This window comes from Pteronotus mesoamericanus, unplaced genomic scaffold, assembly GCF_021234165.1.
Source record: "Pteronotus mesoamericanus isolate MK-2021 breed Mesoamerican mustached bat unplaced genomic scaffold, CSHL_Meso_final contig_180, whole genome shotgun sequence".
NCBI lineage: Eukaryota > Metazoa > Chordata > Mammalia > Chiroptera > Mormoopidae > Pteronotus > Pteronotus mesoamericanus.
Window position 1 is genome coordinate 5,061,226 of NW_026555076.1, and position 22,780 is coordinate 5,084,005.

The following is a 22,780-nucleotide window of genomic DNA, read 5'->3' on the forward strand; positions in this document are numbered from 1 at the left end:
CCATATAATATGAAAGGTAGAGACATTTTTTTAAGAAGATACAGGATACAAGGAAGATTGTACATAGGGCAATGATTCCTCAGTCCCCTTCAAAGTAGGCACCTTGGGACCTCACAGAGTTCTCCCAATTGCCATCTGCTGCCCTGTCATATTTTCCTGAATCTCATTGGTGGTCTGAAATCTCTTCCCTTTCAAAGGTGATTTTAGTTTTGGGAAAAGCCAGAAGTTGTAGGGTGCTAAATCTGGGCTGTAGTGGGGCTCAGTCACCTGGGTGATTTGATGTTTGATCAAAAATTTTGCACAGGACATGATTCATGAATAGGTGCATTTTAGTGGTGAAGCTGCCTATCATCTGTTGCCCATTGCTGCAGCCTTCTGGATCATCCCGATAGCTTCTGCAGAAGAATGTTCAAGCTTAACACAAGATGTTATGCAGATTCGTTGCTCTGCTTACCTAGTCATTTTGAATGAGACAGCCACACAGCACACATCCTTACTCAATGGAGTCTACCACTCCCACTGACTCATACAGTGAAGTCATCATTGTTCATGCATGTGCATTCCAGTCCATTCTCCGTGGCTTCCAGGTTACGTTAGTATTGCACAAGCTGTATTGTTATATTAACAATGGCTGGATTTTTCTGGACAGACCTCATATATTTAACTATATACGCTGCTTTTATAATTTAAAACAAAAGTTACAAAAATAATTCTAATAACATCTTTGTATTAGATATATATTTTTTTAATCTCAAGATTTATGGTGCCCCTTTGTGTTAGGGAATTCATCTGGTGTCATACAATTTTTTTTTAGTATTGCTTCAAATAAACTTGTAGTGCGGTCAGAATTCCCTTGCTTTCTGAACTTCAAATCATCTCTTTTGTTATAGTACCACTGTAAACATAAATTATAGATTATACACCTATGACTGAATTTCATTTAAAAAAGAAAGACACATATTAAAAATTAAACAAGAATGGCATGTTAAAATTAAGTATTTAACAAATTAAATGTTGCTTAGTGGATAAGGGCAATATTCAGATAAGTCCTATTCATCAATAACAGGTCTATATGGCCTTTTGACAGCTGGACTCTATTGTGCTTAGTGCAGTAAGTCATTCTTCTAGTATTTATTTTACTCCTCTGGCCTTGTCTTGCCTTTACCAGTGATTTTGCATTTCATCCAAGTGACATTGAATGGCCCTGGGTTACAGGATACTATAAAGTGGGATATATGTGCCCAGGCATGTAATATATACCAGGTGTAATATAACATACATGCAATATACAACTCCTTCATCTTTAAGCCAGAGTGAATTGTTTTTACATCCACACAGGGAACTCTGGGTCAGAATCATGAAAACTTTTAAGGCAGTTAATGGGAAAGAGAGGAAATACAGAAAGCTTTGAGAAAGCAACACATGGCCAAAAACAACAGCAGGTGTGGCCATATGGCAATCAAATTAGAAAAGGGATCCTTGCCACACTGCCTTTTAGAAGACAGTCAAGCCCAGGCAGCTCTCAGGGAAAGATGATTTACTTAGTGCATTTTAAGTGTTTCATATTGCCTCTTTCACTACTCAAATCCAAGGGGAATTTAAATCTATTGCAGCAAATAGATATTGAAGAATTTTCTTAAAGAATTAAAATAGTAACCTCTAAATGATTTCACTTCCACATTAAGAGATCACTATGCCAGAAGCACATTAATTTCCAAATAAAGCATTTGCTAAAATTTAATTATTTTATTAAAATTTACATTATTTTATTTTAATAAGACATTTGGTAACATTATTTATAATTTGAAATTTCCTACTTAGGCAAAGATACATTGTAATAATGTAATTAAATTATTTCTTGAAGTCCTTAAGAAGCTTCAGAATACCATTTTCAGAAGTTCTTGAAATGTTTTCTTTTAAAAAGAATTTGCTAAAAATGTATTTTATTTCTCAGATTAGGTTTCAAAAATTTGTTTGACTTACAAAGGAACAGGGGCTGTACCATTACCATTCATTCTTAAATGTAATATTAGCATGGTACCATGTTAAAATTTAAGCAACATTCTTGAGGTGTATATGTGTGTGTTTTCTAATCTGGGAAGACGTCCATGCTTTACCATTTTTTGAGAATTTAGAGAGACCCATGAATATTCCCTCTGCTCTGGTCTCCCTTCTGCCCCTACAAACTTTTATTAGGGTAGCAACAAACTATCCTATGGTCAGAATGAAGGCAGTGTTCATACTTCAACCTTAAGGTCTCTGGTTTGTTTCTGTTTATTGGCAACACCACACTCTTATTTTCCATGACTCAATTTTTTAATGACAGCACAAAACAAGATAATCAATTACTCTACCCAATGGCTAATAGTTTAAGTATTGATTGTTTCCCCAATAGTGTTTTTTTTCCAAATAGGATTCTTATGTCTATTTTGAATAAAGAGAAATCATCTGTCTGTGTAAAAAGAACTTGTAGTCAATTTCTTATTGGAGCACAAATATTATACTTCTATTAAAATTAGTTTACATATATTTAACTTAGGTAGCATCCATATTTTGTTGATTCAAAATTGATTTTTTCAGGGAATATGGGAATTTTTTGCTTAAAAAGTCTAGCTTTGAACCTTTTATGAATTTAAAAGTCATGGAAAGGTAATTAAACATAAACATCCCTGCTATAAATCAGATATTGAAACTATTAGTACTTTGGCACATTGCTTTCAGTAATTATTAAAATAAAACATATGGTTGAAGCCCCTTTGGTCCACTTCTAATCTTTTCTACTCTCACGTGAGAGGCAACTACTAAATAAGTTTGGTTATTTTTCCCCTTTTCAATTAAAAAATTATATCACACATATATGTACCTGTCAAAAATGTATTATTTTAAGTAGGTATATATACAGTTCAAAGATAAGTGGTATAAATTATTCATGTTATTTTTTCACTTAAATTTGTTATGGTGACCTATCCTACTGATATAAAGATCTACTTCCTCCCTTTGTGTTGTGTAACATTACATCATGTGAATTGAAAACATCTTATTTACCTAATCCTCTACTGATACACATTTATGAATTCCTTTTTTCATAGCTTTTCTAGTATTCCATTATTCCTGAGATTTAAATAACCTTTATTTAAGAACAGTATATTTACATACTTCAGATATAAGTATTAGGTCACTTAGCAAATCACCCTTGAATAGTTTCGACTGGAGATGTTATATTTTTAAATTATACCTCAAATATAGCAAAATGGCAAATAATTCAAGATATGATTTTTAACATCGAATGTAATTTGTTCAAAATTTACATTAATCTTTCTCATAACTAGTCACTTCCATTTTGTCTTCCTGTCATCCCAAAGAATGAAAATGTAATTTCCCAGAGGCTTTAAGAATTGGGGAGTATTAAATGCAGCTGAAATTAAGTGATTAATAATTTACTTTTGGATCATGAATCAACTTCATGGGATGCTAAGGATCATGTGCAACCCCAGAAGCACTAGCAGTAACAATGCACTTTTTAAGACTCGAGAACTCTCAAAGGTTGGCTGCCCAACCTAATTAAACTTCAATCTTCTGATAGCAAATTTATTTCTTCTTTGTACAGAATGTCCTGAGATCTTCCTGACAGGAAAATGTCACTTTGCCTGACAGCTGATAGACAGGTTATGTAGCACCATAATTGGAGAGAAAAGGATAGCTTAAAGCTACTCGATTTAATGGCTATGTGTATGGCTTTTTCTTTCTTTCTTTTTCTTTTTTTAAGGTTTCTATGACAGACAAAGGCTTTAGCAAATAGGCCCTGTGCCATTTTTCCCTGCTTCCTCCAGGGGTAATTATCTTACTCCATCAATAGTGCTGTCAGAAATTGGGCAAGTAATTCAGCATTTAAATGAACAAGCAATGTAATATTTCCTGTCTCCCAGTGGAATGCTTTGCAGCTCACATTCTTCTCTGTCACTCGCTCACTCTTGATGTATGTCCCATAACCAGTCCTTGAATGCCTTCTCTCCCTTGTGTTTCATTGCAGATGTTGGCTCAGACTTGACACCTACTTCATTTGGAGTTTTATAGGACCAGCGACCTTGATAATTATGGTAAGAACTCCTAATTAACTGTGTTTTCCAGGTCAAGAAATAAAGCTTTCACTATCCCTGTACTGACTATGTTTAATTTACATAGATTAATTTGGGGAAAGCCTATACTTATTTGACCCTACATAACTCAAGCAATTAGACACTCATTATATTCTACTTTTATATTGGTAAAATACTTAACCGAAACCACTGGGAGCAGAAAACACGCATTTGCAAGTTTATGCACTGCTATGGTTCCTGAGGAGCCTGAGCTGACATGATCCATTTGGTTTCATAGATTTTGAATGGTGATGACTTTAGGTTTGACCAGCATTACAGTTCCAAATGGATAATTTGAAGTATGAATTGAACCAGAAATGGGAAAAGTGGCAAAATATCTTACCGATTTTTTAAAAATAAATCTTGAAAACTTTAACATAAAAGCAATTTTATGTAAAAATGCCACAAGCAAGCATTCTGGAGTCATTCTTTCTGTTGTTGTTGTTTTTAAATGTATAATATGTTGATTTTTTTTTATTTTTTCAAATACATTTGTCTCTGCCGACCCCCCACCACTTTCCCTTGCCCCCTCCCTCCTTCCCTCCCTCAGCTCTTCCCCTTTGGTTTTGTCCATGATGTTGATTTCTAATATGAATTATTTATCCTCATTTAGATATAATTGATAATATCATTTACTGACTTAATTATTTAAAATACAAAATTGTTATCCATTTTTTGAAAGAAAAAAACAACAAACTTGATTTTGAATAAAGTGTAGATGTACAAGTCATCTTCTGAAATCCTTTGGGCCAGGTATATTTTGAAATTCAGACAATTTTTTCAGACTTTATAAAGGTAATATGGTACGTGTACTGCATATTATATACTGTCTCTACTGGGAAATAAGCAGTTGCCCCAAATCAAATATATGAACCAATACTCACAGGAAAGACTAGGCAAGAGTAAAACCAAATACTAATAATTCAGCAGGAAAAAGAATAGGAAAGGTTGGAATAAAGACATGAAGAGCCTGATGTCCATTGAAATTAGGTCTCCCACCAACTGGGTTTGGTTCAGGTTAGGTTGTTTTGGCTACCCAATGAATTTTTTAAAACTTTTTAGGCTTTTTGAATTCGGTAAAAGATTGCAACCCATCTTACTTAAAGAGCTTCTGTGGGACTTAGAATTGGATTATTTTAGTCTCACCAAACCCAAGTTCTGGAATATATAAACAATTAAGGTGACCAAGGTCAATTTGGCATGGTACTTTTCTATACAGTTTACGTATAGATGATATATAGAATTTACGCTGGAGGTTTTTGTTTCATATTGTTTTAAATCTTACGCTCTCTTGGGCTTCCGTAATGTAACAGCTTCATTGCAGGTTCCCTCTACTTTAATCCTAACTTGTTTTAACATCAGAATTTAACCAGAATTTTATAACCCTTTTGACCTGTTGATTCAAAACTATATCAATTTTAGTATTTGTGTGTACTTGGCATAACAGTGCTTTGTACCTCATTGGTATTCCAATTCCCCAAACTGGCTTTTTGCCTTTACTAAAAGACTAAGCAATCATCTATGATCCAATTCTTTTAAAAGTGTAGTGAGAGCTAATTTCCCAGAACAACTCATCTGTTATGTTGAATAGACTTACTTTACTCCAGTTATGGAATATAACAGTACCTTTTACATTTCAGCTTAATGTAATCTTCCTTGGGATTGCTTTATATAAAATGTTTCATCATACTGCCATTCTGAAACCTGAATCGGGCTGTCTTGATAACATCAAGTAAGTGATTTTTCTTGTTTTCCTTTTCTTAGGCTCTCTTACTTTGATACACTAAACTATCCCTGCTTTTCATTGTATTGAAATCTTATGACAAAATGATAAAAATCAGTGTGTTGTCTTTGCTGAATAAAATCACTTATTGACTATTAATGTAACCTGAGCTGCCTGAAAATGAGTATAATGAAGCTCTGTCTTCAAAGAAATGCCCCCAACTCTGATTTACAACATGATAAAACTTTAATATATACATTTGTTTATTTTGCTCTGAAAGCAAATGTGGAGTTTCTGGATCCAGGCAGAGTATTATTTCTTAGAACAATAAAAGCCTTAGTTCCCAACATTCCATGTCCCCATCAGGAACAATGGGAAGAGAGCCAGGTGTGGCATCTGCGAGTACCAGAAGGGGGGTTCTACATCACAGAGAGGAGCCCCCTAATTATTAATCTGGGCATTTATACAGGAAAATCACCTGCCTCTTCTCCTGAGAGAGGAGGAGAAACCTCAACTTCCTAATGTAAAATCATTTGGAACATAAATATATGGTTCCAGGCTTTACCTTCCCTCACCTTTGAAATGTTAACCCTTTCACCTCATGGGAAGTAAATCCCTCCAGATGTCTATTCGATCTGTTCAGTCACCCACTCATCTTTTAATTTTCCAGGTTTGTCTTTTAACCTAAATTCCACTTGTCTATGTTCAGAAAACCCTAGCCATGCAGATATATGAAAATATTCCCATTACTTTCCACGCTAATAGTACTTCATATATATATATATATATATGTATATATATATATATGTATATACAGAAAAAGAAGCTAATTTACATTTTCTGAAAACAAAAACGGTTCTTTGTTATAACCAAAATACTTACCTTGCTCTTTTAGAATCTATGGCATTTGAGAAAGAGAGATATGTTCAGGTGTTACTTTAGTCATTAATATATATTGTGTCTTACATTGCCTTTGAATATAATCTGCCTATGTGGTAATTGGGTTAAATGTTTGTATTTAAATGAATGCACTTCCAGAAGTTTCCTGATGTCCCCTGTGATTTTCATGTGCTGCTGACATCCCCCTTAAACTACTCAGACAGCAGCTCTGTCACCCATTTTCCATCTTTCCACACTGAGTGCCTAACATAGTTCCTTGCCCATAGGAGATCCTCAACAAATGTGTACAGAATAAGTTAATACATTCAAGGCTTTAGTGACAAAAGTGTATTGACAGTAAATGATTAATTTTGTTGAATCAATAGTCTGCCTAAATTAATTGAGAAGGATAGCTAAGGAATTAGAAAATAATAAAATAATGGAGCAAACTAAAAATTATCTACTGCAATAGTCTTTTGTAGGTCTTAATATTACTTAGTTGAGATAGTAGGCATTATATTGTTGATTTGTTTATAATTAGGCTGCCCTTCTAAAATGTAGTGAAAAAAAAGAAACCAAAAATTATAGTTTTAGTTCCTTGGACTACATGATCCTGATAAAATCATATTTGAGTAAATTAAATATAATGTTTTCTTTATCATATCATACTTTTACTCACTTTAGTATAAATTGCACCATCTTAGTATCTCAAATTCTGTGGTATAAAACAATATACAACTAATACTTACCATTTATGCTATGTTTTTAAAGTACTACCATAAATAAATAAAACATTGATATTTATGTACTAGCTTTTAAAAGGTTAAGAATCAGAAAAGGTCATGCAGTTAGTATAATCATATATTTCAAAAGATAGATTTGTTCTTTCATTATTCATATATATTTCTTTAGGTAGTATGGAATAAATCTTTATAATACTACTGTTTAGAAAAATAAACATACAAAAGAAAATAATTAATAGTGACATTGATAGCATCAAGCTTTATATTGGGAATTAAAGCTTTAAACAAGAATATCTTGATTAGAATTCTGTCTAAACTGCTTCATGCTATATAACCTTTGGAAAGTTTATTTCACCTCACTGAGCCTTTCTGTCCTATTTAAATTGGGCACAATAATGAAACATACCCAAACACCAAATGAGCAGAAGAAATCAAACAGCTTGTGATGATGATTTTTAAAGAGTCAATAAAGCAAAGAGAGAAATTGGGCACTTTATTAGAAAGGGTATGAAAGGTACTTTTAAGATGTAAGAAACATGAACATGGACTTGGTAATGGGAAAGAACAAAAAAACAGAGTGGTCAGAAATTTAAGGAATCGAATCATTGTTACAGTTGTGGCCTGAGGAATTGTTGGAAATGAGAGCCAGAAACATGGTAATGCAACTCCACCCCATTAGATTTCATGAAGGATGCTCCCAGAGTTACCAGAAACCAGGAAGGAGGACCATTTTCCACTGAGACTGGATGAAATAAATAAGTGTGACGTGGTCCTGTTGGTGGAACCAGGGTAGGGCAGTAAATGGAGGGATTTCTGCCTATTCTTCTCTATGAAGTTGGAAAGATGGTCACCTACAGGATATATGGGACTATTGAAGAGAGATAATAAGAAAGAAAATATACCTTAGAACTTTCCAGAACCTGAAGGACATTTCATTTTATTTAAAATATATGAACTATTTAAGAAGTGCTTGTAAAGAAATCAGCAAGGCATAATTGATCAGGAAAGAAGAACTTAAGAAAACTAGTAATGATTTTAAACATTAAGCAAAACACACAATTTGTCGTTTAAAAACTTTGAACAAAAATAAGGATTTGTATTTTTTAAATGTATGGAGTGATGTGAGAATATTCTTTTTAAAGGTATAAACATTATTTCTCTGCAAAGTCTTTTTTTTTTTTTAGTAAATGGAAGAGAGCATAAAAGTTAATAATGTTTACTTGCTTTGGTTTTCTATAATTTTATCAAGTGGGGAATAAGACAAACCACTTGGTTCCATTTATTAAGAGAAAAGAATACCATATAAGGCCTTCTAGAAGATGTTGTCTTTCTAAACAATCCCTTCATTTATCAAAATATGTACAGCTTTTACTGTATCTCCTCTAGTTGAAATGTGTTTGCTTCTCCCTAATTCACTGCCACCATTGCCTTGTAGGCCACCGCCAACTCCTACAGAGCCATGGCGGTGGCCCCCTCACTGCTCTCCCAATATTGGTTCTTGCCCCTGTCTTGAGCAGCAAGAGTGATCTCTTGAAAAGTTTAAATCTGATCATGCAACTCTTTTGGGTAAAACTCTTCAGTGGCTTCCTGTTACTCTTATATGAAAGTCCTGATCCCCTACAATGGTCCAATCCAATAAGTATCCCTGATCTGGTTGTCCCATTCTTTCTTCAGTCTCTTTTTTAGTCCATGTGTCCCTCTGGCCATTTTAGATGTGTTCTCTTTGGCTTCATGTTTTATCCCTGCTATTTTTCTATTGATGTTCTCTTCCCTAATGCTATGCCTTGCTGACTCCAATTGACTGTAATTTAATTATTATTTTAAAAAATAATTGAATTACATTTTAATTCCAAATTTACTTCACTCATTATAAACACATTTTGATGTTAAGCATAAAACATTCATTTGGCTTGCTCATTACTATACTAATGCTATACTCTGGAAAAAATAAACAAAAAGTGAATTATGCAATATGATTAAAGAGGAAATGGGGTATACCAGTTTTAAAATTTTACTAAAAAATAATTAATTTAAACAGTATTTTCTACTTGCTGTTTATTCATTTTCATTTTGTCTCTTTTTCATCAAAATAGGTAATTACATTTAAAGGAATAAAATAATTCTTATTATTTGATTTTTTTGGTTGAATTTTTGACAAGTTGAAATTGGAGCTTACAATAATCATAGCAAAATTGTAACCTAATTTTGAAAATATGTATGTAAATATGAATAAAACAATGACTGATTTGTTACCAGCACAAAATTAAGTTATGGTATCACTGAAGTGTTATGATACATAAAGCTTTAGTTCTTGAACAGCATTTACGGCCCTCTTGACATTTATCTTCAAAATAAAAATTGATGTTTCTGTATTTATCAATTACGTCTACTTTTGGAAAATGTATTTAATCACATCACAAGTACTTTGAAAAATAAAAAAGTAATTATAAAAGCTTTTAGGACTAAGAAAGAAAATTCATGCCTATGTGGAGGGGCAAGGAATCTACTTGACTTTCATCGCCTGTGTCTCTCCCTTTGCCCTTTCCCATGGTCTGACTTCTGTATCTAGACTTCCAATTTTGGCTTAGTCTTGTTTTTTGATTTCTAGTTCCTCCCTTTAAGTTTTACTTGAGTGATGGGTCAGCAAACACGTTGTCAGGGAGTTTAAACAAACACCATTTACTTTCCTTCTTTCTTCCCTGAGCTTTAATAGCTAAAGGAAGACATTAAAGAGGAGGAATAACTTTAGTGGCAGACACATTTGGATTTGAATTTCTGTTCAGTCTTGTAAGGATTGTATGACCTTACAAGTTATATCATGGCTCTCAGTCTCAGTATCCCCCCTGCATTGCGAATAATTGTATGTACATGACCTTACTAGTTTTGTGTTAATTAAATATAGTCATATGTGTAAAGCATAGAGCATGTAATTTAGTGCCCCTATAAGATGGTTTCATTATTTTTAACACGCTTTGTGGAAATATAGTGCTGCCATTGGTCCTTAGTGCTTTACATTATGAAATTTGCTCAACCTCTTACCAAAACCCCATTAAAATTTGACTGGCTTTGTTTACCATATGGTGTCATTAAGAATTTGCATGACATGATTCCTTTTTTATTAAAACCAAACTTACCCTATCATGAGAAATTGGCTCCAGGGGTGAAATGCTCATTTGATTAATAAATAGCAAGTTCTGAAGGAAAAAGAAAAAAAAAAGGTGTCTTCAGGGAGCTTGGACACCTACCATATGCAAAGAAATCAAAGAAGGCTTCTGAATAGCTTCACGGAAAAATAGAAAATGTACCCAAAATAATTTATTCTGTTCCTCCAGAAGGTAAATTCTACTTTGAGGACTCTTCCTAAATATAGAATTATTTAAGTCAGAATTCCATTCAGTTTGACTAGTAGTATTATGTTAGTCTGTTACGGAGTCAAGTGTTGTAGGGTTCTAAAAAATTGAAGGTAGAAAAGCAAATTGTAATAACCTTGAAAAATGCAACAAAATCTCACAAGAATATTTTAACACTTTAAATTTTCTGCTTTATAATAATTGTATTATTGTATATTATTTTATTTATATTACATATAAATAATATGATATGTTAACATATAGTCCACTTTTTATATTGTATCATCTTCATTCTGTAGTCAGAGCAATATCCTAAAGAGTTTGAACCTTTTTATGAGAATAATATACCTAGCTCTGAGTTGTGTTAATAAAAATATTCATCCACTTTCAACATTTTCTGGAGGTTTTGAGGAAAACATTTTAGAAAATTACCGTTCTAACTACCGTACTTACCAAAAATTACTGTACTAACATCTAGAGATGTTAGTGAATAACAATAGGAAGGAATAAAAGGTGGTAGCAAATATCTGATGGCAGGAATGTCAAAGGAGTGGACTTTTGAGAAAGGGTGAACCATGGCTTGGCAATGGTTCTGCTGCCTGAAGGTTGTGACAGAGCCACTACTAGAGTTTCTGTAATCGTCAGGGAAAACACTGTCAGCGGGCGGCACTTTCACTCAGATCATGAAGGTGACAGAAATACCCAAGAATGAAGTTTCCGATGTAGGGGAATTTGTTGATGTTGAGTTTGTTCAAAGGACAGGATGGAATTTTTAGGGAAGAAGGGAAATAGTGCAAAGATGGGTTGGATTAAGAGATATACAAAGAAATGTTAGAATAAATGGAAGGAATAGCCTGTAACTATTTCTTGTCCACATTTATTACCTACTATCTTCTCATGGTCAATTACCATCTTGGTCAACAGAGTCCTACCCAGTAGCTTTGGGAAAGTCCCCTAGATGGGCGGCAACACTGTTTGGACTCTGCCTTAGATGCATAGATGTTCTCCCCAAATTCTGGAAAATACCAACATATATAGATCTTAGTAAGAATCATAGTGCAAGCTATATCCCAATTCTTTAAAAGAAACAAAAAAGTGCTTTAAGAGTACAGGTAATAAATAGATCATCAGTGATTGGCAAATTAAGGTCATAAACTAATCAAATTGACTAAAAAACTTGACTTATTCTGGATGCATATTACTGTCCCCTAATTCCAAAGGAATACCTCATTTAAGTAAAAACAACAAAAAGCTAACACATTCCAGACTTCGGTTTTCCTCATTCTCCTATTTTGTAGGAATGCTTCATAATAGGTGTTACTTTGTTATAAAATACTTTTTTTCTATACCTCATATTAAAATTGGTGAAAGTATATAAGCCATAGTTGCTTTACAATTAAAAAAAAACTATGTATGAAATCATTGGATTTGTAATTAAAAAGTGCAGACAGTATAGTGGAATGTTAGGTGTCATGATCTGCTCAGTCGACACTTGAAAACTTTCTAATCTAATTTCCCTTTGGCTAAATCCCAATTGTTGGATTTTTCCACTACATTTAATTATGTATTTTTAAATGATCTGTCATCAAAGGCCCTGGCACTTTTAGAAATGTGCTGTGTGAGTATGCATTCTATATAGAATAATGTGGAAAGTTGATATATTAAATCAGATACTTCAATGCGCTAACACAGAACCCCTCTCAATTCCAGAATGGAGATTGATAGTCTAAGGTTATAATTTAAAGCTTTTTAATTATGTGATTTAGAAAAAAGCCATAAGCATGAGAATTAAAAATATATCAGCACAAAAATTGACATTAATGCTTATTGATACATTACATATACCAAGATGTAAGTCAAAAAATAGCACATTTTCTCTGTAATAGTCATTGTCAATGCAGTTTTCTGATTTTTCTGCCTTCTTTGAATTTATCACATCTTGTTCACTTAACAGTATAAAGGTTTCTAAAATTGCCAGATCTCTCATTCGGTAACTTTCATAGTGCAATATAATGAAACAGCAAATATTCAGCATCTCAGTTGATACCCACAGGACATCTGCTAGTAAAATTATTATGCTCATTTGTATCTACTAGATTTTCTATCGTTTTTTAATGATTTCATTTTTTTCTATTAGCTTTTCTGTACTTTTTTAATTTAACTTGCTGATAAACTACTTGAATTTTCTTGCCATCATTTATATCTTCTCCCAGAGTGTCATGATTCAGTTAATTTTTTTTCTGTTAAAGGGAAATACTTGAATTTAAATCATCAACATTACCCTGTATGGTATATGCTTTTCAGGTCTTTTTAAAATATTTTTGAAATTTTTGTTGTTCAGCTACAGTTGTCCCCTTTTGACATCTTTTAACAATCCTTTTAAACCAGGAGTAGAAAATATGTATTTTCCTTTATTTCCTCTTATTCCTTACATTTTCTTTTATTTGTCTTAGAGTTTTACAATTAACATTAAGATCTTAAATCCTTTAATCTCTTTGGAAGACATTTTGTTTTCTTTACTAAATGATCCAAATTTTCAACATCATTTGCTAAATAATCCATCCTTTTCTTCCAGAATTGTGCTGCCATGCTCTATCAAAGTCTGTTTCTGTGCCCTCTAGTCTGTTCCATGGACATACACTTTGTTCTTCTACTACTACCACATTATTACCAGAGCATGTTTAAAATTTGGCAGAAAAGTCCTATTTTGATTATCTATTTAAAATTATATTATACTAATGGACTTTACTATTCTTTCACATAAATTTCAAAATCAGTTGTTAAAGTTCTAATATATTTTGTACAGTTCTGGGGTAAATTTTAATTAATCATGATGTTTATGCACAATTATATTTTGCAGTTTAGCAGCTTGTATAGGATTTTTATTAAGTTCTTAAGTAAAATATTCTTATTTTTTATTCTCTTGAACTGTACTTATCCGGTAAGTTATAGTAGCCTCATAAATCATTATCTTCTTTCTATTTAGTTTTAATCTATATGAGAAAAGAATTACTTGTTACTTGAATATTAGAAAGAATATTTGTAAAATGTTTTGGATCTGGAGACTTTTGGGGGATGTAGCAGCAAATGGATATGCATGCATATTTAATATTGATATCTAATTCAATTTTATTATCATCAGAGATACATTCTGATTGATGTCGATTCTTCTTAGTACTTTATTGAGGTTGTCTTTTGGTCTAAAATGTGATAGTTAAGATTTGTTATTTTGCTACGTAGAGCTTTTTATATGTCAACCAAATTGAATTTATTTATTATATTGCTTAAATTTTCTATAACAGTTCTTAATTTTTCTCATTGACACAATTTTAAGATATATTTAAACTTGTAGTAACAAATTTAATTAAGAACAGTGTCTTACAGAGCTTCTGAGTTCAAAGCAGACTTGAAGTCGAGATCTTGAGCCCCTCATTAAGCCTACTCTCTGTCCAAGTAACTAGCTTTTATGCAGTCTCTACGCAGGGGGACTTCTTTACAGTGGGCTTTCACTGCTCCATATGAATGATAGATTGACGAATTCAGAGTTCTCATCAATAGCTCTTACTAAATGATAACTGAGAGGCCATAGAGTGACTAGTCTTTCCTTGATTCCATTCAACTCTAAAATGATGCTAGTGAGATTACTTTATTCATTGTGGAAGTGAGTAAACTAAGGTTTGTTAAGGTTTAGTTACTTATCCAAAATTAAATAAAACCTGCCTGCTGGCGATTGTGTTTAAAGGCCTTCCTTGGTTCCATTTATTAGGATATTTAGTAAGTACAGACATGTTTGAAATAGTCACGCTTTTTTATATTTCAGTTATCCTTACAAGCAGATTGTAATAAGGTATTTATTCACAGGTGGTATACAATGAAATGAATGTTTTTGTTGCAAGTTGTTGAAAGGAGAGGTGATGATACCATCTCCAGAAAGATTATAACAGCAATTCAACCTGTCAAAACACATTTGGCAAGAGTACAAAAAGTTATTAATTTACTGAATTATTTTTCCTAATGTAAAGGTTTGTGCATCTTCTAAGCTGAAAAAAGTGATATTGAAAAAATATACTATATACTTTAAAGTACATCAACTTTCTGCGTTCCAGTCATTTTATCAGCCCTATAGTCGTATGTTCTAAAGGGTCGGTGAATTCAGAGGCCGGGTGCAAGTGTAAAAATTATTGGCCCACTGAGAGTGAGCCTGGAAACACTGTGATTTTAATTGTAAGTATCAATAAATGAAAGATGTCAATTTGTTGCTAATATTTTATGGATCTTGAAATGTTACTGACTAAAGCAGCAGTTTTCTTTGATCTTAAGATAAAAATTTTTGAAAAGAAATACAACTTTCTCTTTATATAGATATATTGTCAATTATGTCATCATTCATATTCAAGGTTTCAAATTTTCAAAAAAAATATGAGACAAAAGATTAATGAAGTTTAATTTTAGAATATATATCTTTTAATGAATTTTTAATGAACACTTCCTGTATCATTTTATGTCTTTTTTCTTCTTCTTTACACATGATCCAATGATTACATTTAGTGAAACGTTACAGCAGCTTACTGGGCTTTTGACACTGAGGATATACTTTATTTATGAATTAAATTTAGATTTCTCATGTAATCCAGATAAATGTGGGTTTCTGTTTTAATGTTCATTAAGAATCTGGATATACCACATTTCAATTGAGAATATAAAAATTCGTGGCATTTACTAAACTTAAAGAAATCTCAAAATGAAACATTTTGTAAACAGGCTTTTTAAATGTAAATATTGAAGATCATTTCAGAAAGAGACAATGACTTCATCTCTCCCTTTGGATTTCTACTTAATATATGAACTCCCAAAACACTTAAAAGGAAACATAATAAGGCACTGTGTTTGTATTTTTCCGTATAACCCCTTTTTTGAGGTCGGAAGGCCATATACAACATGAAGTGTAACAGCAAATATTTACATGCTTCTTTAATATATTAGATTTTTGTGTATTTGCTTATTTTAAAAGGAAAAGGATTTTTCCTTTTAAATTTCTTATAGTGGTTAAGAAAGTGAGAGAGTGAATTGAAATAAATAATGTAGTTTTATGGTTGTATGGTCCCAGTAATATAAAATACATTTGAAAGAAATATAAAGCACCTGACCCTTTTATTGAATATACACAGCAGCTTTATGAAGAAAGCTCTGTATTTGTCCCTATTGCACAGATGAAAAATCTGAGGCTCAGAGAGGTTGAACAATTATCCCAAGTTTGCAAACTACTCAGCTATCATTCAAGCTCAGGCAAGCTGATTCAGAAGTCCATGCATCCAGTCACTATGAGAAACTGGCTTTCATAATATTAATAATCACACAGTGATATTATTTGCTTGCGACATAAGATTCCAAAATGTTATATGTTATTTTCATGAAACCTACCAATTCATTTTTACAATAGATGTATATACTAAATTATGTTTGTAGCTATGTACAATATAATAATTCATTATTTGTTCTTATAATTGATATGTTTTAATATACATATAAATAAGTTCTTTGACCATATTATATTGAGTTAAAAAATTGCATAACATTGAGTTGTGCAGATAATATAATTAAAGTTTTATCAATCATTGGCTTAAAATTTATTGATCCTGATTTATTAAATTCAATTTGGCCTAATTTCAGGCATTCAGTTCATCAGCAGTGTGAAATCTGTGATTAAAAATTTAATATTGGTGTGTGCTCTCAAATATGCAATATTATTATCAGGACATTGAGGCATGGGAATGAAAATGTTTCTGATATATTTTAGATCATTTATTTTATTTATTTGCTTCATTTCATTCTCCTCCTAATAAATTTCATATGAACAAAATATAACAATAGGTAGCTTTTAGCAGTAATATTTAGTACCAATAAAATCCCGAATTGAAATACAATCATCTCCTTTTTTGTTTTTAACTTTTGCATTCATATTATGACTTTAATATTTTTCTAAGAATTCTTATATATGTATTTATATACTTAATACTTAGTGATTTAAACATATAACCATAGTGAAACATAATTCATATTTTTCTCAGCAATGTTGAATTACATTTTCAATGGCTTTTCCTTTCATTCTTTATATAATGCTTAAAAATGAGAGAGAATGGAAATAAATAATATAATTTTAGGTCCCAGTAATACATAATACATCTGAAAGAAATATAAATCAGTCAGGATTTCTCCTGTGTTACAAATTGAGCATTTTCCTCACAGTGAGGTTCAAACAAGTTTTTTAGATTTTTCTCTGATCACAACTCTTGTATCTATACTACCTTAAATATCTCAGTTACTCAGTAGCAAGTTTCATAATGTTACCTTAGATGTTAATACTTTACCAGTCTATTCTGGTTAGTAAATATCTACCAATTTAAAAACAAACAACATACCATTTAAAACATTTTTCCTGGCCCATGACAGCATGGCTCAGTTGGTTGGGCATTGTTCCACAAGGCAAAAGGTCACCAGTTCAATCCCTGGTCAGGGCAAATGCCTGGGTTGCTGGCCTGTCCTGGGTTGGAGCACATATGAGAGGCAACCAACTGATGTTTCCTTCTCACATTGCTGTTCCTCTCCCTCTCTTTCTCCCGACCTTCCCCTCTCTCTAAATAAATAAATAAAATCGTTCATAAATAAATAAGTAAGTAAGTAAGTAATTCTTTCTCCATTGCCTGTTAAAAATTTGTGGTTGGAGGATTAGTGTAAGTAAAGGTGTCTCTTCCCTTTCTGTTTCCGTTGTTTCATATATTCTGTGAACATTGCAATTCTATAAGGCCTTGTCTTTACTCTTCCAGTTTTAAAAATTGGGGACCCCTAGATTGGTAGTATGGCAAAGCATGGTGTCAGAGATCACTTTTAAGTAAAGTCTATTAACTTGGCTTCTTTTAGAATATGGTAACTGAATCCTCTAGTCCTCAGCTTGGGAGCTTCATTGTTGATTGATGGACAATAAGGAAAACCCACTTAACCTACAAATACATAAGTGTTTATTGCCTTTTTTTCCTTCTTTGAAGAATAAAGACTAATTTTATCTTGAGGAGCTCACCCACATCACCTTTATCATTCCTACAGTAACCGAAACCAAATTCAAGGAAAAGGTCTTTATCCCTTTGATAAAATTAGTTTTATACCAGGAAAAGTAATTTAGCTGGATAGTGAACTTGGAAATGTTCGTATACTAATCAGGATATATGGCATGATAACTCTCTTTTGTGCTACTAGACATTGAGTTCAGTCCGTAAACCAGTTAACTAATTCCCCACGAATTCCAGAGGATCCCAGAATGCATCGATCTTTAAATCGATGGGGTCAACAATTTCACCTAAGTCATTCATTTTCCTTTACCTGTAGGTGATTTATAAATGACCAGATCTCTGGGCTTAGGGATTAAATATGCAAATATGCCTCTCATTACTTCATTTTTCTTTACATCAAAGCTTACCCATCTCCCTATTTTAAAAAATTCTATGTCATATAAATATAATATCCGATTGACCAAAAAGTTCACTTAGTTTTTTCCATACGATGATGCTGTTGGTGCTTTGTTGTCTTTGACTTCATTAAAAGCAATTTTTTTAGATTGTATTGTGACAACTGTCATATTAGCATGCATTAAAAAACATCAAAATGGGTAAATTTTTGTGCAGCTATTTCAATATTGAAGATGGGAGAAAATACCCATTTTCAGCATATTATGCTTTATTATATCAAGAAAGGTAAAAATGCAACTGAAACACACACAAAAAAATGTGCAGTGTATGAAGAAGGTGCTGTTACTGATCAAACATGTCAAAGGTGGTTTGCAAAGTTTCTTGGAACTATTGTCATTTTAGCCAAATATTTCTTTGCTGTGGGTCTGTCTTCTGCATTGCAAGATGTTTAGCAGCGCCCCTGGCCTCTACCCACTAGAAGCCAATTGTGGGAGACAGCCTACATACTCAAAATATCCAAGTCAGTGAAGTTATTGGCAAAAATGAAAATGTGTCTTTTATTTTATAGAAAATACAATATGGACTTTTTAGCCAACCGTATAGGAGGGAAATATAAGGGCAAGTCTTAAACCATTTAAAATAATTTATCTCCTTTATATTAAATTTTAGAATAAAAATATTTTATATTGGACTCAAAGTTAGAGAAAGCATATTTTATAACTAACTTGATTATGTCCATTATCTATTTTGATATACTATGAGTCCTTACATCACAACATTGATTTATAAGTTAATATTTTGGTCAGGAAATCTATTCTGAAGATGTATCTTGAGCTACACTTCCATGGAGCTAGATATTAATAGCCCTTTTTTATGCTTTTGAATTATTATAGAATATATAAATATAAATATTTATTATCTATGTAAAGACCCATAAAATTTTTAATTTTGATTTTTATGATGACTTTTAAAGATAATTATGTGACATTAAGATTTAAATTAAGTTATTAATTTTAGATGTTAGTAAGAATAAAATAATAAAATATTTGACAAAAGAAAAATGTGTTTACTAAAGGAGGGTCTGTTTTTATTATTTGTTCCTTAAAAATTGTATGTACAAGTAATTTTATTTTCAACACGTCATTTATTGTAAGTTATAAAATAACATGTTTGTTAGCAATTGTCAAGAGCATCTTAGGCCTTTGAGTCCATATTTTTATAAAATAGTTAAAAAGCTGCCATAAAATTGGTTTAGTCTTACATCCTGGAATGAGATTTTGTTTCAATAGACCTGTGTTGGTAAATAAGAATGAAAATTACTTAGCTTTAGAAACTAGTTTTGCAGATTGCTTTTTTTTTAGAATTAAAATAATGCATCAAGAGTGTATAGACTTTCCAGCATAACTGTTGCATCATTACAATCTGGTGGAGAGATATTATAAAGGTAGATTCTCTAAGCCAGTAGAGAGTATCTGAAAAAATGATGGAAAGCACTGACATATTATAATAATCTTCAGTGATGTCTGGATTTCGAACCATTGTATATTATGTATGTCATTCTAGAAGCAAAATTAATGAATCTTTCTTTTTCATTAACATGAATTTTTATTTTGGACATGAACTGGGAATTCTTATTGCTAAAAGGTAAAATTAAATGTTCTATTAATTATTACACAGGCTAAGCCACTATAAAAAAATACTCTAAAATATGGCACCTTAAATTTACAAGAATCTAGGAGTTGGTGTAAGTCTAATGTGGTAGTTCCATGTTAATAAATAGCTTCAATTTAGGGGTCTGAGGCTCTACCGTCACTTTCCCCTAGCAAAAGTGGAGAGAAAAATGGCCAAGGGAAGCCCAGGTCCAACCCTTTAATTGTCAAGACCCAGAAATGCCACAATTCACTTCTCTCCACATCCCAATGGACACCATTTATACACATGGCTGTAGCTAACTGTAAGTGAAAGTAGAATTAAAATCTTTATTCTGGACTGGTACAACTGGCTGATCCCCACAATTGCCAACAAAATCTGCTGCATTGCACCCTGATATCTCTTTTTTGATATTTCACATTAAAGGTAAAAGATCTCACTCTGGCAATTATATTGCAAGTATTGTATCTTACATTTTGAAATATTTGGATTGCTTAGTACAGTTTTGTAGAGCATTTTGGCATACACTTCTGTATGCTAACCTCAGTACTTTGCTGGACCATGTGCTATTCAAATTAAGGTAGTAAGTCGTTCCATTCATGAACTTGGCATCACAGATGGGACATACTGATACAATGAGAATGCATATAATGAAATAATTATCACATTATGTTATATAACTTTTTCATATTGATGTATGTACAGGCTTTCTAGGTACAGTTCACAACTATTAAATAGGATCAATTCTTAGAAACACTTTTCTCTTTATCTTTCACACATCCATGGCATTATTTAACTATCTCTTGAAATTTCATTTCTTAATTTAAACAATTTTTAATGTTCTAGTCAAGCCCAGTCCGACAGAACTTTCTGTGAGGACATAAATGCTCTAGAACTGCACTGCCCAATACAGCAGCTTTGGAAGCTTTTGAGTACTTGTGGTGTGACTAGTGTGACTAAGGAACTGAACCTTAAACTTTATTTCATTGCAATAAATTTAACTCTAAATAAACCCATGTGGCCAGTAGTTGCCATGTTAGACAGCACAGTTAGTCACTGCCTGCTCGATCTACAAACTTACTTCCACTATATCTACTTTACTGCATAATATTACCCCTGAAACATACTCAGATGAATATAGGTGCTTAATGTTTATGATTTGGTGCTTTATTCTTTGGGGGAGAAATTCTGTATTTTCAGTGTGACTGTACTCTAGCTTTAAAAACATAATCATTATGTAATATTTACTGAACACAATATGTGTCTGGCACTGTTTTTAGCCATTTATATGTAACATAGCATTTCATTATTACCAGAAACTTAAAATTATCACCATTTGTAGATGCATAAACTGACAAAACCATGGGTTAAAATTTTACATAGATCAAATAGCTAGTAGGATGTAAACGCCAAGCAAGCTGGCTTTAAATCTCAAGCTCTCACTCCATTCTTTACTCTTTCATCATTCCTGAGAGTGAGGTTTTCATCAGTAGTTCTCTTTATTCAAAATGCATCACAGTTGGGGCCTTTCTGAAAGCTTATTTGTATATGCATAATATCAGAAACTATTGCCTCTGGCAAGAGGTAAGAGAAAAGAGCAGACAGGCAATTTCTCTTCCTTTTCTTTCTCAATTCACTGATCAGCATCTGTGCTTGAAATAAAAAAGATCCAAAATGTCCCTTAACTTACCTTTGCTAGCACTGGGATCTTATTTTATCAGAATGATACCAAATAAATTAGTAAATATAAGTGATAATGAACAGGTGCTGTATGTTTGCTCCTATTACTATGAAAGATTATTCAAATTTTTTTCTCAGTAAACTAACAGAAAGAATTCTAAAGTAGTCAGGATCAATTATTTTCAAAGGGCTATAATGTTCAGATTTAACTCAGGTCAATTATCTGAAGTTAAAATTACTTAGAAGCATACTGTCCATAATTAAGTAATCTCACCTACTAATATTACAGAATAAGGTGACATGAAATCTGTCATTTTAAGTATGCCCCTAAGCCTTTTCCAGATTGCGCATAAGATTTCTCATTCTCCAGAGAAATGCAATCTCTAAGAAATAAATGTCTCTGTCAAGTCACAAGTAATATGAACACATGATGAAAAAAATGGAATTTCTTAGTCTCATAAGGAATATTACAGTTTCGTAAAATTGACTTTATTCCTTGTTATTTAAGTTCTCACGCTCATTTTAAGATTTACCTTTTTGATGTAAAGGGAAGGTTATGATGCCTCTCAGGGAGGTGGGGGACAGAGGCCTTTGGGGACCAGAAAATTTTTCATATGAAATTCTTTGTCATAAAATGCTAATGTTGGTGTTCTTGTCTTTATGTCTATGCATTCTTTAGCTATGAGGATAACAGACCCTTCATCAAGTAAGAATGACCTGAATGGCTGATAAATTCCATTTATCAGTGTGGTCCCATGAACCAGCTGTCAGATCCGTACTAAAAAACCATTAGAGCTTCTGTCATTCACATTGAGGCAGAAGAGCAAACTGTGCAGGAAAAAAAAATCAGGCATACAACTTCTTTGCAGAATTAATATGCTGCAGGAGTACTGCCAAAAAAAAAAAATTCTGCTCCACTTTTTTAACTGGACTTCACCTGCATTCAGTGCCACAGTCATAGCAACTCCTGTGGTACAAACTGCTTTCACACTTAATCGCTTTCTCCTTTCATTGTGATGTGTTCCTCTGTACCACGTATGTCCTCATTTCTGTTGTTTGGTTGGACATCATCTAAAATTATTTTGTGATAATTTCAAAATGATCTATGGGTATGAAACTACCCAATGGCAATTGGTATTAATGACTTTCTCTATTTCAT

The 22,780-nt window shown here is 32.4% G+C and overlaps 1 protein-coding gene across 18 annotated transcripts in view; it reads left to right on the plus strand.

Moving 5' to 3' along the window:
- Nucleotides 1–22,780, plus strand: part of ADGRL3 (adhesion G protein-coupled receptor L3) — a 464,227-nt gene that overhangs the window by 400,476 nt on the left and 40,971 nt on the right. For 10 of the 18 annotated variants that reach the window (XM_054566788.1, XM_054566790.1, XM_054566793.1 and 7 more), the window contains 3 exons: nt 4,031–4,097; nt 5,777–5,868; nt 22,301–22,327. In XM_054566788.1, the coding sequence (XP_054422763.1) occupies nt 4,031–4,097; nt 5,777–5,868; nt 22,301–22,327 (186 nt within the window). The remainder of the gene's footprint in view (nt 1–4,030; nt 4,098–5,776; nt 5,869–22,300; nt 22,328–22,780) is intronic. The other 8 variants (XM_054566791.1, XM_054566795.1, XM_054566798.1 and 5 more) reach the window with 1 other exon arrangement.